The 16,681-nt window shown below is 44.9% G+C and overlaps 1 protein-coding gene across 1 annotated transcript in view; it reads right to left on the bottom strand.

The window, feature by feature from the left end:
- plekhh1 (pleckstrin homology domain containing, family H (with MyTH4 domain) member 1) overlaps positions 1 to 12,547 on the bottom strand; it is a 31,646-nt gene extending 19,099 nt beyond the window's left edge. Inside the window, exons 1-2 of the mRNA XM_076747879.1 lie at positions 12,357 to 12,547; positions 7,641 to 7,816 (exon numbers count right to left, since the gene is read on the bottom strand). Of these exons, the coding sequence (XP_076603994.1) occupies positions 7,641 to 7,784 (144 nt within the window). The 5' untranslated portion in view covers positions 7,785 to 7,816; positions 12,357 to 12,547. The remainder of the gene's footprint in view (positions 1 to 7,640; positions 7,817 to 12,356) is intronic.
- Between the last annotated feature and the right edge of the window lie 4,134 nt (positions 12,548 to 16,681).

Genomic DNA, 16,681 nt, shown 5'->3' with positions numbered 1-16,681 from the left:
GCGGCCGCTGCTCAAACAGCAGTGCGATAGAAGAATGTCACCGTGTGTGTGCACAAGCTTGCGTCACCTTTTGTGCAAGCACGCATACTCATGCTTTCAAAGGCAAACACTGTCCGTCCTGCGAGCATGCACACATCTGCAAGCGGCCCCTCTCTCAGCAACCCGCGCACGCACGAGCGCATGCACAAAACGCTCCTAAATGCTCACACACGCACACGTTCAACACAGGACTGCGTCTCCTCCTCAGAGTTCAATGACCCAGGTGAGAGGAGCACAAACACGCTAATGGATTCACTCTGCCTGAGAGATGCATTTGAATTCCTCCCGTCATCTTTGTTTCCCTTCCCTTTGCTTCTTGCTTTCTCCCTTCTCGTCACCTCCATAAAGGCCCTGATTCCCAGAATCCACCACTCACAGCATTTGAATGCTTCCTCGCAGCCAGATTAACACTCACTAAAGCCGGAGCGCATGTTGACGGTTAGTGGTTGGATGACTCTTCACCTCAAGGTCAAAGGCCTTTATCGTGAGTCAAAGGCTTCACCGAGCTTGAGCCAAAGAGCAAACAGCGCTTTGTCCTCTTTTCTAAAAACTAAAATAGGAGAGGCAACACAGCACTTTAGGTGAATATAAAGTACAACAGAAGTCACAATGCAGAACACATGTGAGAGGAGGTCATCAGAAGAAGGCAGCAGACAGCATTTCCCAGGCTGAAGACAAGTTAGAGAAGACCTTGAGTCATGAGATCGAAGTGCAGCTGACACAGAAGCCTAAATATGTCATTATGTCAAAAAAACTGCCTATTCAAGCAAAAACAGCATTTCCATGTTATCAAGCCACCTAAAATATCTCTGTGTCCCCCTGGTAATCATCATCTGTGCCTTCAGTTCCCACTCCAACAGATGACCTGATGGTAACTAACTGGCCTCTAACCTTAAGCCTATCAGATAAGGACACAGAGTGTGTAAGGTGGTGCTGTCAGTTTATCTCTCAGTCTATCTCTGTCTGTTTAGTAACTGCAGAATCCAACTGTTGAGGCCTGAGTCGCTGAGCAGGCGAGAGACAACTATGCCTGCAATCCAGCATCTGTCAGGCCACAGTGCAGCACACTAACCTCTGCTGCTGAGAGGGCTGAAAACGGATGGGCTGGGAGTCATGTTTCGTAAAGCTCGGTATTAGTTTGAGTTGTGTATATCACCAGACTTAAAGGATAAGCCTCGTGGCATCCTGTGTTCTTCTTATTGTCAACAAATCCCATGAAAAGACGAAAACCAACAGCGAACTGATCTTAGAATGGTCTGTACAGCCGAAGCCTGACATCGATTATTGGTTTACTTGCATTTAATCCCACATACACGTCCTCTCACTGCTGTGAATACTCGATAGAGGATAAATCCGCAGCAGAAAATAGTCCCCTGTAAATTCAATCTTGTTGAGGAATTTTTGCTTAAGACTTCATTCGTTTTCGGAAATGATTTACCCATTTTTAAATATTTAAATCTCCACTCAGAATGATTGGGCTTGTGGTTGAGAGTCACAAACATCCTTAAAAGCGGTGAGAGAGACTAATGCGTTGATGGTTTTGGTCTTTTCATGGGATTTATTGACAGTAACAAAAATACATCACCAGCTTCATCCTTTACCGCATGCCTCTGAGCTGAAACTGCAAATGAAAATGACAGATTGCTGGTAAATCTTCATTTGTTTCAGTTTGTTTTTGCAAAGATTTGTGCAGAATAATCTTGCAGGGCAGCAGAGCGTCGCCCCTCCTGCTTTAGTATGGATTCCAGAGGACCAGATAATATCCAGGGAGGTGGAGATAAGATGAGAGCAGGCTGCAGACGACAGATCATCTGCTTCCCAGACAGCTAACAGATCTGTCACAGCTAGATGTCTGTTTACTGTCACTGCCAGAAGCTGACAGACGTTTGATATCTCATCCTATAGACTGGATTTTCCTGGTTATTTAAATCTGTCAATATTTGTCCAAACCTTTCATCTCAATTTTAAACCGGTCCTGTGATCAGGATCTGAAAACCTGATGCTAAAACCGGTCTTTGTCGACTCCTAGTTGTACACATTGGCATCACTGATTACAAAGGGCATTAATTCAACTTAAAGAGCAGAAAAGGAGTCATCCAACGTTAGTTTCACTGTGAAATATCCGTTCACTTTGTGCTCCACCTGCCTCTCGACTTTAATCATTAACCGTTGTGCACAGCTGACGGTCAGTAATGACTCCAGCTCAATCATTAAATGTTAAACCCCTGCACGAAAGAGGGGGGAAGGAAGGAGGACAGATAATGGAAAGAGAAATAAGGCTTTGGTAGAGAGAGAGAAAAGTAAAGGAATCAGTCAGTGTGACCAAAACCTAAAGGGTATTTTAATCCGTCCGACTGCTGATAAAGTGGTCGCACAAAGACAAAAGCGTAAAACCTCACAAGACGGCTCGCTCTCAGCCAATCCCTCACAGGGTTAAACACAGGCTACGACAAAGCTAATCAACTACTACATGACAAACAGGGTAAGCAGAACGCTATCAGAAAGAGCTGATCCAAACAAATCCTCTCAAGAAAATAAATGTTTATACACACAAACGTGAACCCCGTGACCTTCGTGCGGTCGTCCTCGCCGACTGATACCACTGGTCCGAGGCAAGAAAGGGTGTTTTGCTCCTGGAGCCACGTGAGGCTTATGGAAGAGATTAATCTAGTTTGTCCAGTATTAGATTATCCAAGTCATGAAAGGAAACCTTGAAGTGGGAATACCACCCAATTTAAAAATTCCTCTGAATGAGGTATTTCTATATTCCGGGACAGACTAGTAAATCCATTTGAAACTCGAAACCAAACCTTGTGGATATGCAGCATTTCCTCAGTGCTCTGTTTACCATCAGCCTCAGTGAGGCTCTTCTCTTAAAGGTCAATCCCTGACGAGGCTTGATTCATCATTTATTGGATTGTGGAAGTTTTGATTAGCAGAAAGTTTCCAGTAATGTTTGCATTGTCTGTGTCAGCATTAGCATGTAGCTCAGAGCACCGCTGTGCCTCACAGAGCTGCTAGCATGACTGTAGACTCTTCAGATGCTAGTATGCCTCTTCAGAACTGCTTTTCAGATGGTCAATCAGCTGTGGAAATCCCCTCCGCCCACACCTCTCCAGTGTCACCCACCTTTCCAGCGTGGGGTTAGGGTCGGGGTCAGGCTGCTGTAACTTTCTGAAACCGGCAATTCAACATTCACACCACATTTCAGGCCATGATTGGTCAGCTGTGTGGTGGTGAGAAAGGAGCCAGATCTGCTGACTGGTCTGAAGCACAGGGCCACTGACCAAGCTGCCGAATCGAGTGAAAACAGGCTGTGTGTGCAATCAGCTGACTACGATCAATTCTGTGCCTGCACATTGTCCTTCGTCAGGTCAGCCACTTGTCCGGTGAAGACCCAGTAGGGTTTAAATCTGGCTGGTTTCGGTCCAATAAACCACTAAAAGACAAGAAAACAGCTCTAATCTCGAGTGAGTCTCGTCTTTTCGCAGCTCTGAACCCAGAAAAAGTCTTCAGCTTTTTCAGTCTGGAGTGGACTGACTGACTTTTTTTAGACCAGCTTTTCTTTTTTAATCATAAAGTCGCATCACTTCTACATCAGAACATACTACATCCTCTCCTCATCTCTTTCCAGTCTCTTCCAGTGCTTTCTGTTTGGGGAAGTCTCTGTTTATAGGCCACCAGCTGACAGCTGTCCATCGCACTTTCCTAATTCACAACAAAAACGCAAAAAAACCAAAACCTCTTAAACGGAGTACTACTCATCCTGTTACACTCCTCACAAGGCAAATGGGGCATCTCCTCCTCTCTCCTCTCCTTCACTCGCAGTCAACCTCTGGGGATAAATGCCATGTCACAGGCAACCACGTCAACTTTTTTTTTTTTTTTTTTTTTCATGTTTTTCCATACCAAAGTGGGTCAATGCGTAAAACACTCCTAACTTGGCAAGAGAGGAGATGAAGAGCGTGAAGCAGACTTTCCAAACAGCAATAACATGACGGAATGGTAGTCACTCAGCACCCTCCCCCGAAAAAAAAAAACTCAGAAAAACACACTCAGCAGCACGGGCCTGCACTTAAACGCAGCGCTGCGTGTGTGTGTTTGTGTGTTTGTGTGTATGCACGTATGTTTATGAGAGAAGGAGCGAAAGAAAAAGTGAAAGATTAATTAGCCTGTTTTTTTTCTTAGCAACAAGGCCAAAAAGACCATTTAACAATAAATACTGTGTATTATTAACGTGTGTGTGTTTTTATGAGAGACAGAAAGCAAAGGACAGTAATTAGTCCATTTTCAGAATGCTTGAACTGCCTTCTCGACTTGGCATCACGGCTGAAATGAACATTTATAAATGGGGCGCTAACAGTGTGTGTGTGTGTGTGTGTGTGTGTGTGTGAATGTGGGTAACACTTTTTAATAAGTCGAGGCGAACTGCAACTAATGTCTTTATTAGCGGTTAAGGGAAAAGGCTTGCTCTGTATTTTTCTTATTGTCAAAAAAATCCCATGAAAATCAACCAAAACCAACAATGCGTCAACAATCAGTCCACCTCTCTGCGTGCTGCCTCCCGTACGCCGCCTGGGGCACTCAGCCACGAGCCCTCTTTGTCCTCCCGAAGACACAAATCTTTAATAACAGGTCACAAATATATAATTTCATTTTTTTCTAGGAAAAGGCTGAGTCAGCTGGGCACTGTAGTTTTCCAGTAAATGTTCTTCAAACAGGAGAAAAGGGTGAATTTGTTGGGGACTGTTTTCAGCCGCAGATTAACACACATTTGGTGAGTTAGCGTAAACGAGGCTGCACATCTAACTCATTTCCAACTAATCAGTCACTAATGAGTGATTTATCCATCCTGCGTAGCTCATTTTCAGTTATCAGTGGAGGTTACTGCAGCAGCAGTTGACTTAATACTTCTCACAGAAATCACAGACATGCAGATTTCAGAGCTGTTCTGATGGAAAGCGTGAAGAATGTTTTGGTTCTTTCAATCGTCGTTGGGATTTCCACTGGTTTTGGATAGCAGCTAGACGTCTGCCCGTGCTTGTGGTCATTTTTTCATTTGCTGCTTTTCACAGATGTGGCCATGTAGAGAGATGACATCCCTGTTCTTAATCTGTCCTGTAAACCTCTGAAATGATTTAGCTTTGTTGCACTTCTGGTTCCCTCGTCTTGAAATCAATAGTTTTTATGTATTGTATATGTACTTGGTGGTGCAACATGGTGGACTCTACCAAAGAGGACCTCCTCCAATGGAGGTCTAAAAGGGAATGGGTCATCAGGCATTACAGACAATACTTGTTTGTAGGATCAATTCATTGTCAGTTTTTGGTCTTTTTATAGGATTTTACCAAACATATCCTTCAATAAATGATGAACATTTGGGATGCTAACTCTTTGGCTGGTGTAGTCCTCCTCCAAGATTAATGTGGTGGAAGAACCCTTTATTAATGACTTTCTCTCCGTTACGAATGTTAGAAAGTGTGTGTGTGTGTGTGTGTGTGTGTGTGTGTGTGTGTGTATGTGTGTGTTACTTGGGATCCCACAGACGAGCTGGAGGTCTGACAGAACCTGACAGAGGACACAGCAGGGAGTCGTCCTGCTCTTATCAGACACGGGTCATGTTTGGACTGTAAACATCCTGCTGACTGACTGACTGAACCGCTCCAGAGTTAGAGATGATACAGAAAGAGCACGACTGCGACGCTCCACACGAAAGCAGCTCCGGGCTGTTTGAGCCACTTGTAAAGCGAGAAAAGAAATCAGCTGAAAACTGCAGCGAAGGCGAGTTCTTCTGCCGCTCCGCTCACTTCTCCTTCCTCTGATCCAAACACTTCCACTCTTTCTCTGACAAATCATCAGAGCTGAGCTGAAGCTCCTGATGACAGCTGATTACTTTCCAAAGTGTCTGGTAGTCAGGCTTTACTACAGCCACAACTTTACAAGCATTTGGCCGGCGGCTGGCGGTTATTTCCAAAACTTGAGGGGAAGCACCAGAAGCGATGAGTTAAATGTTAAATATCCATTTTGGCTGCAACTGTAGCCAACCTCTGATGACACAGAATGAGTGGACCAAATGTTTACGAAATAAGCCCGGTAATCTCATCTGTCTTAACGCACACACATAAACATACAATCATCCACACCTGCATTTCTAACTGAGTCACATGCTTTAATTGTCTCCTCATGCATCAAACTTTTAAAAACACTGCCCGGAGAAGAAGAAGAAGAAGAAGAAGAAGATGACGAGGCAGCGAAATCTGCACAGTGTTTGGCCAGAATGTCTTGTGGCATGGCTTATGTTGAAGATGAAAGCGGCACGGCAAGTTTAAACAGCCACAGATTCAGTTCATTTTACGTTATTTATGCCAAATCAGAGTCAGGCCACATCATCAGTTCAAACATGTGACACATGCTGCAGTTTAAGCTGAACAAAGCGGGCGACATCTTACCCAGTTAACTCTCATCCGTCTGTCCTGAGAAAAACCATTCTGAACCTCCTGATCCATCAGTTTAAGTGTTTTTTGACAAACCTGCCACTTCCACTTACTTCCTGCCTGTTTGGCTCTTCAGGAGTGTTTGGTTCAAAGCTTTAAATTTACTGATCTGACTCTCAGCCACAGTTTTAACCTCTTGGTAGTGAGGCTCAGGATGTGCACTCTGAATGGTGGCTGGCCTCAAGCTAAGCAAACTGGACTCAACACACGCTGGACAGACTACATTTCCCATCTGTCTGGGGAATGCTGTGCTCCCCCTCCAGCAGCTGGAGGTAGTTTCAGAGGAAAATGACAGCTTGCACTTAGACTGTAACGTTTTTGAGGTAAGTTATAAACTGCTCTCATCAGGACTGGGCAGCTCCGGCTCTTCGTAACTCCACTGCTATGCTTCAAACTGGTAATCAGCTACGGGGTGCCCTCGTGGTGCAGCAGCTGGGGACCTTTGCTGCATCGCTCTCCCTCATTTCCTGTCATCTCTCCACTGTCGCTTTCTAATGAAGGAATGCAATTCCCCCAAAAAGTGAGTTTAAAAAAGCGATCGACCTTGCAAACAAACAGGAAGTCACCATAGCTGTAACACATCACGAGCCGCAACATAACAGTCACAGGAAGAACAAGACATGAAACTTAACTGTTAATCCTTCATAAATGTTGGTTTTAGAGTTGACAGATGAAGGGAAATATCTGATTATGCTAATCTAACTTATATTATGTGGTTAAGTGATAGCATGTTTTGTAATTGCAGGTATGTGAAATATAATTTACATTAAAACTAAACACTATTTTCTCATATTGTCCATATTCCTCACTACTTTTTCTCATGCTAGCGAGCTAACATTAGCTTTGTCAGTTAAGCTTACTCACTTAGTTTGCTACACAACAGTCTGCGTGTAAATATATATCAGCCACCAGCTTCTACATAAGAATGAGTTTGTGTGGTGTGACCTGTTTTGACCTGTTTTAAAATATTAATGTGTGAATCTCCACTCTTGCGTTATAGCCAGGATAAGTCTGAACTTGTGCAGGGTTGGTGCTTGTGGCTCCAGAGGACTGAAACCCTTATCAGAAACACTCTGAGCGTGCATGATGCATGATTTTCTCTCCTACCTTCTCTGCCAGCAGCTCTCGGATTTTCCCCGCCTGGAGCCGGAACCTCAGCAGCTGCATCTCCAGAGCGACGCAGCGCTTCTGCCAATCCACGCTGGCCACTCTGACGGCTCCTGACCCGCCGCTCTCCAGCACGTCGGCCATGGCGAGGATTCAGACTCTGGACTCAGACCGCACTGGAAGGCAGAAAACACAAGTCTACTCAGCTTTTTATTTGAGTTTGCTGTCAAGAGTGTATTGGACTAAGTGCTGTGGAAATAATAACTCTGTCCACAGTAATCAGTCATATAACGTGCAACTGTTCACAATAATAAGGCAGCAAATATCAGCAAACCCTGTCATGGTATTTCCACAAGCAGTCCAGCTTCTGTTTTCATTTACAGCACAGGAGGAGAAAAAAGTGACTTAACCTCCATGAATGCCCTTTGCTGACCGCACTTCCCATGAGTCACTGAGGAAACGCGAGTAAAGCAAACACTAATGATGAGTCCGCAGTGACATGACTTTAATGAAAGCTTCCTCTCACTTTCTGTGTTGCTCTGTGACATTTAACCACAAAGAAACATACGCAAATACATGTAACACACGGCCTAGAGAGAGCGCCACAGCCGGAACCTTTGGTCCCCTCCGTCCGCCGCCTCTCCACATGCCCACACACACTGAACAAAACCTCAGCAGGAGGCTGTGTGTCAGTGGGGGAGTTGGGTTCATGCGTGCAGACTCCCAGGCCTGCCAGCTACAAAGCAGGTCAGTGCTCTGCTTTTTAGCCAAATTACCTACTAACCCAATCCCCTGGCCTCCCCCCCTCCCTACCCACAACTCCCTCGCCATGCAATCCCTTCTTAATTACAAGGCAAGACTGAAACGGGATCCTGCGCAGCACAATAGTGTCTTTCTGCATGACAGTCCCATCACAGCCAGAGAGGGGGGCCGTCAGCTTGCCTCGGCAAAGAAAGGAGGAAAGAATGTGTGAGGATGAATGGGCCGAGGGCTGAATGTGGGAAACTGGGGCGCTGAGGTTATTTTTACCTGAGGAGGATTGACTATTGGCTATTTTTCCCTTAACAGATACTCATTCACAAAAGTTAAGGCCCTACTGTGCAAACTCCATAAAAGCTTGACTATTTTGAGATGAAAGTAGCCATAACAATCAGCTCTGGGGTTGTAACTCATGAAAGCCTGGTGATGATGTTGAGATGTGGGAGATTTGAGTGGAAGTTTGCATGTCATTAAGTAAAAGTTGAAGTGAGGATGACTTGAGCTGAACAGGGTTTTTTATTCTTCCGTTCTGGTCAAGTGAAGACTGACCAGAAGGACGAGTTTGTCCACATCAGGAAGTTAAAAAGTTAAGCAGTATTCAGACAGACTTTAAGTGCAGCCAGACACCGTCAGCAGAACAGCAGACGTTCAAAGTCCAGCAACTATAACTGCACCATGGCACTCCCTACAATTAGCATGCTCATAAATACAGGCCTAGCAAACAAATTACAGAAGTCATGCATGTGGAGGTTTCGCCAGCCGACCGCTGTGCCCAGGCCGGACAGTCAAGGTCCAGCTACCGACGTCTCCCTCTCTCTCTGGGGCAGACTGGAGGGTATGGAGGTCAAGTAAAGCAGGAAGCCGGCGTGGAGGAAGAGGGCAAGTCAGACCGCTTGAATGAGCCCTGCTGCGCCACGCTGGGACAAGCCAGGACAGACGAGGCCAGGCCCTCCTCCAGGAGAGCTAACAGCTGGGTGCAAACAAGCCATCTGATGGTTAAACACTCAGCACTTCCATGCTAATTCTCCTCGGAACAATTCCTTTAGCACTCCCTGCGTGTTGGACATGAGGGGGCTGTTGCAGTTCATGCCAACCGGTGCCAGGAACCCGAGTGAATAATCAGTAAGTGCAAAGTTAAACTCTCTCAAGGAAACCAGAGGTTACACAAGGCCACATCTCCTCTCTGGATCAGTGTGCATGAGGGTAAAATCAACCCCACATCACCCGTCTGTCAAGCATGAGGTCATTTTCACTGTGTGGGAGTAGCGTAGCTTTTGTTACAGCTAAGATTTAAACTGGAGCCATTTTCTCCTTTTGCATGAGTGTAACCCTTCATTGTGGGATGGTTTATAGAAACGCAGGAGACAGTTTTTCACTGAGTCTACTGTTTTATACCATCTGATAAATACTATTCTCGCCTGCAGTATCTTCCCTGGCTGGTACAGTATGCCAAAGCGGAAACATTCAGGTGGGAGGCGAGGAAAAAAAAAAAAAAAGCCAAGACAACAAAAACAAGCTTTCCAGGATCTGCATGGAAGATCCATGTTTGGTAACACGAGGGCCACCCAGAGTGTGCAGGCGGGGAGGTGCACGGGGGCCGAGGACCAGAATGGTGAGTCCTCTCCTGGCTGCGGACAGACGCAAAGGCCCTGGGAGCTTCTCTACTTCCATCTAGCTGCGAGAACTTGCACGCAGCGGCGGCCAGAGCAAACAGCGAGGAAGACGACTGAATGGAAACGCCACCGCAACGATCCCAGCAGGATCGTTTCTACGGCTGCCATTTCCACTGACTACACTGACAGTTATACTACATTACTCCTCAGACTGAGTGAGATCTGATATCCAGCGAGGAGAGTTTCTACTCAAAAATGTGGAAGCTCCAGAGATCGTTATGAAATCGTTTGGTCGGACGTTGACCGTGGTGTTTCTGTCTGGCCGTCGCAAAGCTGGATTGCCTGAATGCACCTTTTCTCAGACAGAAGCTTGAAGGTGTGCGCTGCTCTTCAGAGGATGCAAAGAGCACAAGTCCCAAGTCCTCACATCGACTAGAACCTCCTCAATCACCACATATTCAAACACACGCTCCCCGGCCAGTCGTAACTCCTCAGCGCTTGCTTACCAGAGCAGACAGACACAGATGGAGATACACACAGAAATAGATTGGAAACAGACACATGTGCACGCACACACAAACACACACACACACATGCTGACACACTGCTGAGCATGCAGCTGCGGTGATGTAAGTGATTAGGTGGTTCAGTGATATCATCCCCACCAGACATTTCAAATCCCCGCTGTTGTTGTCTCTGCCGAGGTCCAACTTGGCTTCCCCGTGTTTTGGCATCCAACCCCCCCCCCCCCCCCAAACAAAAAAAGACTCCCATCAAACAGCACAGGAGCATGTGCGTAAATCTGGGTCAGTCGCCGTAGACTCGTGTCAGCGTGGCAGATCTCTGTGTGTACAAAAGGAGACAAAGACAAATTATCCGAGAGCACGAGGAGTCAAGTATGGGTGTGTTAAATATTGCCTTATCTTCTCCTCTGCGGCCCCATATGTTTAACAAAGGGGACCTCTGCAGACTCCCATCCGGTCAAGTAGGCCTCACAACTTTTGTTTAAATTAGTGCCTCACTATTTTGGTCCCATTTTACAGCCACGGCTGGGATGCAGGCCTATAAATAAAGGAGGGAACTCTCCAATGCAGCCACACATGTCTTAACCTTTGACCCTACTCTTGGAAAACAGAGAGGTTTATGTTATGTGGAGCACGTTTCAGATCTTTATAAATAACAGCATTTGCCCTAGTTTTCATTGTTATCTTGCAATAATTCAGACTCGAAAGGCAATTTTAACTGAGCAGTTACTCACGTTAGACATTTAAAGCACAACAGAGGCAAGTCTTCAGCCGACTTTTTAAATCATGAATATACCTCCTGCTTATCCTCCCAACATCTATCACCTTATCTCTCGTGTCTTACTCCCCCTCCTCTTTCTATCTGCCTCACCCCTCCTCCTCCAACACCTCCATCCTCCTGCGCTTCCTCCCTCTCCTCCTGCAGCACCTTTCCCACCCTCCCATTCCCTCCCCCGCGCCTCCCTTCCTTCTTTCCTGCACATCCTCTCCTCCTACCTTAGACCTGCAGCTCTCTCAGCTCAGGTTAATGACAGGCCTCAGCAAACTGACCACACTCATTATCAGTCTCAGCCTTAAACACAGGCTCTGACATTCTTCTGTACTGAGGTGTAAACATCTACCTCTGCAGCTCTTCTGTCCTGCACACACTTGAAAACCTTCACTCTCCTGCAGCACTGCAGGGCATGGAGATAGGATTTGTTTCTGGAGAAAAAAAATGAAAGCTTTATAGTAAGAAACACCCCTATTTGTGTATTGTGAGGCAGAATCTGGGCATGTTTTAGCTTAGGAAGGTGTTCAATAACATCTATGGCCGCTGCTGGAGGGGTCAGATGGATGCATTAAGCAGTATCTTGATTTCTCCAGATACTCACATTGATGAGAAGAACCAAGAGTGTGCATGTGTGGCAGACATGACTACGCAGAGTTCCCTCTAACGTCAAGCATCCCGAGATGTTTTTCTTTTCTGGATTCACATCTAGACTCAATATAGCTTTAATAAATGTTTTCAGAGCTCCTCCAAGGGCGAGCGGTGGCCAAGAGTTTGCCCAAAAAAGGCCACAAGGAACAGGTGTGCCAGACGCGCACAGCTTAGTGGAATAGTAGCCACCGTGAAACTGTCTGTCAGCGAAAAGAAAGAGTTCAAGCACACTTCAGACATCTCTCAGAAATACTCTGCTGCAGCTGCGGCTTCTGTCCCGAGCAGCCTCCCGCACGCCGGCCGAATCTCTCATTTGACATGAAAAACAGAGCGCGATGCGATGCGGCGGAAGCACTGAGATAAACCGGCTTGGCTCCGGAGCTCCTCACAGCTACTTTACCTTGTGACTTTGTTGTCTCTCCCCCCTCAGTCGGCTCTCTCCGCTCACGGACACCTTCCCCGGTAACTCGTCGCAGCTCGGCTCATAACTTCCTCTTCAGCCCGTCGACTTTCTCCTCTCTCTCATTCCTCATTCATTTCTTGGTCAGTGTTTCATGTCTTGTGTCGCCCCGTCCCGCTGCTGTCCTCCGCTTTCTCTGGAGCTTCAGTGGGACTCGGTCTGAGCTCCATTCAACAGACTCATCCCATATTCCTTTAAAGGGCCCATTGCAGGATCAAATTTCTCCAGGAGTCAGGCCCCCCCCTTATGCGCAGGAGCTGCTCAGGATATTGCATTAAGACTGGCTCGGTTTTCTTTTAGGATGTAAACACAGTCCTGTGAACGTTTCTTTGAGCTGAAGGAAAAAACGACAGTGACAAAATGAGAGTTTCTTTAAAAGCTTGACACTTTGAAAATTAAGGTTCCCCATCAAACGTTTAACACATAAAAAATACTCTGATTGAATCATCTGTTGGTTTTCCGCAACAAAAAAAGTTCATGCTAACCTCAGCATGTTAGCATTTAGCTCACCAACTAAAGCAATGCTGGCGGAATCCGCTAACGTTAGCTCTCTTATGACAGTTTCATCATTTATTATTGTTGGTAAGATGTTAGCTTCAGTTAGCATGTTAGCAGTTTGACAATGCTAAGATGTGAATGTGAAGCAGCTGTAATGTCTACTAGTGTATGTTCACCATCTTAATTTGCCGTGTTAACATGTTAACATTAGCTTGTTAGCAGCACTAAACACAAAGTGCCACAGATGAAGCTGACAAGTGTCATTAGCAAGTGTTCATTAATACCGCTAATATCAATTAAACAAACTGAGATGTGACCTAATGATGGTGTTACTGCGTATGAAAAGTCATGGATAACCAGCAGCACTATGCTAACAAGCTTGCAATGACTGTGCTAACATGCTGACGTTAAGCTAATGTTGCCCTAGTTCAGTCTGGACCAAAGTGGTGGAGTGAGTGAACCACAGGCAGAATTCGTCATGCGGCTAATACATCTTAAAAAACGCTATGCTTTCAGAATCAATGCATCTGCAAATATTTTTCATTTTTAAAGTTTAACTGCTTGGAACAAGATATCTCCTACTTTGCTGAAAGTCTATTCTCAGTCTCAGTTTCCCACATCACACTTGTGTAACTTGCATATTTGACCACGATCGGCTTCCAAACCGGTTACAATGTCACAAAATCATCTTGTGTAAACGCAGCACATGGATCCTTCCGTCTTCAGCAACTTAAAAAAAATCCCTGAAACATCAAACTTTGCACATCCATCACTCTGGAGGGTCAAAAATCCAAGTAACAATGAGTACAACACATTTTTAAGTGGAGGGGGTGTTCAAGTAATTTGAAGCAGTCTGTTTATTACCTCTGATTAAAAATCAAGAATTTAAAGACCACCATGAGGGAGCATTGAGAAGTCCAACTTTCAGGTTTTAAGTAGCCTAATTACAGTATGTTTGTTTATTGGCAAGGCTTGCAGGCTGGGCTTTACTGGAATCAAAAGTTGTTAAACCACTGTGTGCAGCGTTGCAACTGTAATGAATCATTATCTGGGCAGTAAAAGAATTCTGAGGGGATAATTTAGGAAGGTTTGAGACCACACCAACAAAACACAAGTGCACTCAGGTCTTCATCCTCTAAACCTCGCAAGGATTCCCTCAAATGTCAGAAATAGTTCACAGTCAAGCTGCTTTAATCAGCGGTGTAATTTAGAAACAAATGGGGCCTAATCAAAAAGGCAGACTTGTGGCCCTGGTGGGAAGATCAGTTTCCTTTCTGTAGTCTTTGCACATCTCCATCTGGATCGTTTTATTATGTCTGTCTGAGCATTTTTGCGTTGTTGCATGTCACACCTAAATAAATAATTCTCATCAGATTATAGCTTTTTTTTTTTTTTTTTTACATTCACATCAGATACTCAAGTCATAAAACAGAAGTACAGCAAAGCGTCTCAGCATAATATCAAGAAAACAGCGTTTAGAATCTAATTATAATATGGCCTGGAATGGAACCATGGCATGATTTTTTTTAACTTTGCGTGCTAATGTAACAAGCATGCAGTGGTGTGACACACCCTGCTGCATCCACTGAGTGAACGGCACAAACACTGGGTGCATGCATGAAGACACACAGGCCGAGAATGCGCACAAATAACCACAAGTATTCCTCAGCTGTGCAAGAATGGATCAGGGCGCCGTGTGACATGGAACTAAGATCACATGTTCACATGGAAGCACTTCAGCAACTAAATACACTGCTCGACCTGCTCCAGAGGGCATCGCTGTATTATGATGCAGACGTTAGCTAGCTAGTTTGCTATCATGCATGGCCTTGCTAGTTGCTCTGGAGGGCTGTCCTTAGGCAAAGGGGAGCTTTGAGCTAAATGCTAACATCATCATGGCAACATGCTCATAATGATAATGCTAACATGCTAATGTTAAGCAGTCAAAATGTTTACCATGTGCACCATATGGTTTTGACCTGATGGTGGCGCTACATTAAAGGTTGAGTGATCACCAACGATATCATTGTCATTGTTGAGATATTTCAGTCTGGACAATGTGGTGGACCATCTGACTGACAAACCGCCATCCAGAGAGCTACACCGCCAGCAGGCTAAAGAGATTCTTCTTTGACCCACATCTGGTTCAAGCCAGATTTGAATATCATTCAGAGCACTAATAATAACCTGCTTAGACAATATTCGACGTGCCACATAGTTAAGACAATTTGAATGCCAGTTTAAGGCTTTGTTTAACTGTTTACTTCTAAGTGAGAGTTTAAGTGGTGACTGGATCGTTGTTTGTCCATTTACAGCACTGATACAGCTCTGGATACCTGCTCAAAACTGTATGAAGTGCCAAGCAGTCTCTAATGGGTGTGAATTACTCAGGAATACGGTAACAATGCTGAGAACTATGGTCCACAGTGTGTATCAAAATGTTCTGATATGATTAACTGTACTTTTCGAAGGAAAACGCGATCAAATTCCATCCTGGAAAAGGTCCGTCCTGGAAGTGGGAGGGGTGCGTTTACAGCAGGGATTTCGGCGCTGTAGCTAACGAGGCTAAAGGCTCTGCCCTGTGTTGCACAATAAGTCAGTGCCTCAGTGCTCTCAGTCAAAACAACTGGTGTCAGGCCTACATGGTTTACATGCCAGTTCTCGGGCACAGCTGCCAGGGGGAGGCAGGACAGTAGAGCGGGAGCTTAAGGCCAGTTTCACCAAGTGTTCGCAGATTAATGTGTTTTCTTACAGCTATTTAACCTCCAGAGCTGTGTGATGACCCAGACTGTGACCGGGTCACTGAGCAGAGACTCAACTGAACTATCCTACACCAAAGTTCTGGATGACAGTGCATTCACATATATTCAGAGACATCATAATCTGTATTGTTTTGTCAACAAATCCAAACAATTAATTAATTCTACATGTATTTTCTGTGCAGTCAAAGGCTGATTTGGCTCATTTCTCTCCTCCATTAATGTCTGAAAACAATTAAAAACCCGTCAGTGAGTGACAGAGCTGCACCGGTGCCTTCATTAACATGAACATGGCCATTTTGGTTATTTTTGAGTAGATCCTACTGCTACTACTACAGAATAATGTGTTGTTTCTCAGGTGGAGGGGATGGTGGTGGAGTGACAGCGAGGTGAGACGACTGCCAAGCAGCAGACCGCCGTTCAAGACGTCGGGACATTTTCCAGACCTTTTTGTGGCGACTTAACTTGGTATTTTAAGCCTAAACATGATCTTTTCTACACCATAACCAAGTGGTTTTTGTGCCTAAACCTAAATAGACCATAATCACAGCGCTGTTGCAGCAGAAAATTTTAAAGTGAAAAGTAAAGAACCTAAAGAAATGTAAAGTTTCAACATACCCATGGTTTCCAGAAATGGACACTGCCAACATTTATTGTGGCGACTGTGTTGTATAGCTGTTAAAACATCAAATCCATGGCTAAAAATAGTCCCAAACAAATGCATATGATTGAGAGTTTATTAAGAATTAAAGTAAGAGTTGTTTTAAAGATTCTCCTCTGTAGGAACTGACGGGTTTGGGGCCACAAACAGGAAGCTGTTCAAGATTGAGAGAGAGACTGAAGCTGATTTTGGTCTTTTCATGAGATTTGTTGACAAAATTAAAAGTATAGTAGAAATATTGACAGCTTTAGCCTTTAGTTCTTTACAGGTCTCTTTATTTAACATATAACTTTCTGACTATGAAATCCATAACTGATCCATATCCATATCTCTGAAATCAGACTCTG

This window comes from Chaetodon auriga, chromosome 14 (genome assembly GCF_051107435.1).
Source record: "Chaetodon auriga isolate fChaAug3 chromosome 14, fChaAug3.hap1, whole genome shotgun sequence".
Lineage (NCBI taxonomy): Eukaryota > Metazoa > Chordata > Actinopteri > Chaetodontiformes > Chaetodontidae > Chaetodon > Chaetodon auriga.
Note: the sequence above shows the minus strand (reverse complement) of the source record. Positions and strands in the feature narration are given on the sequence as shown.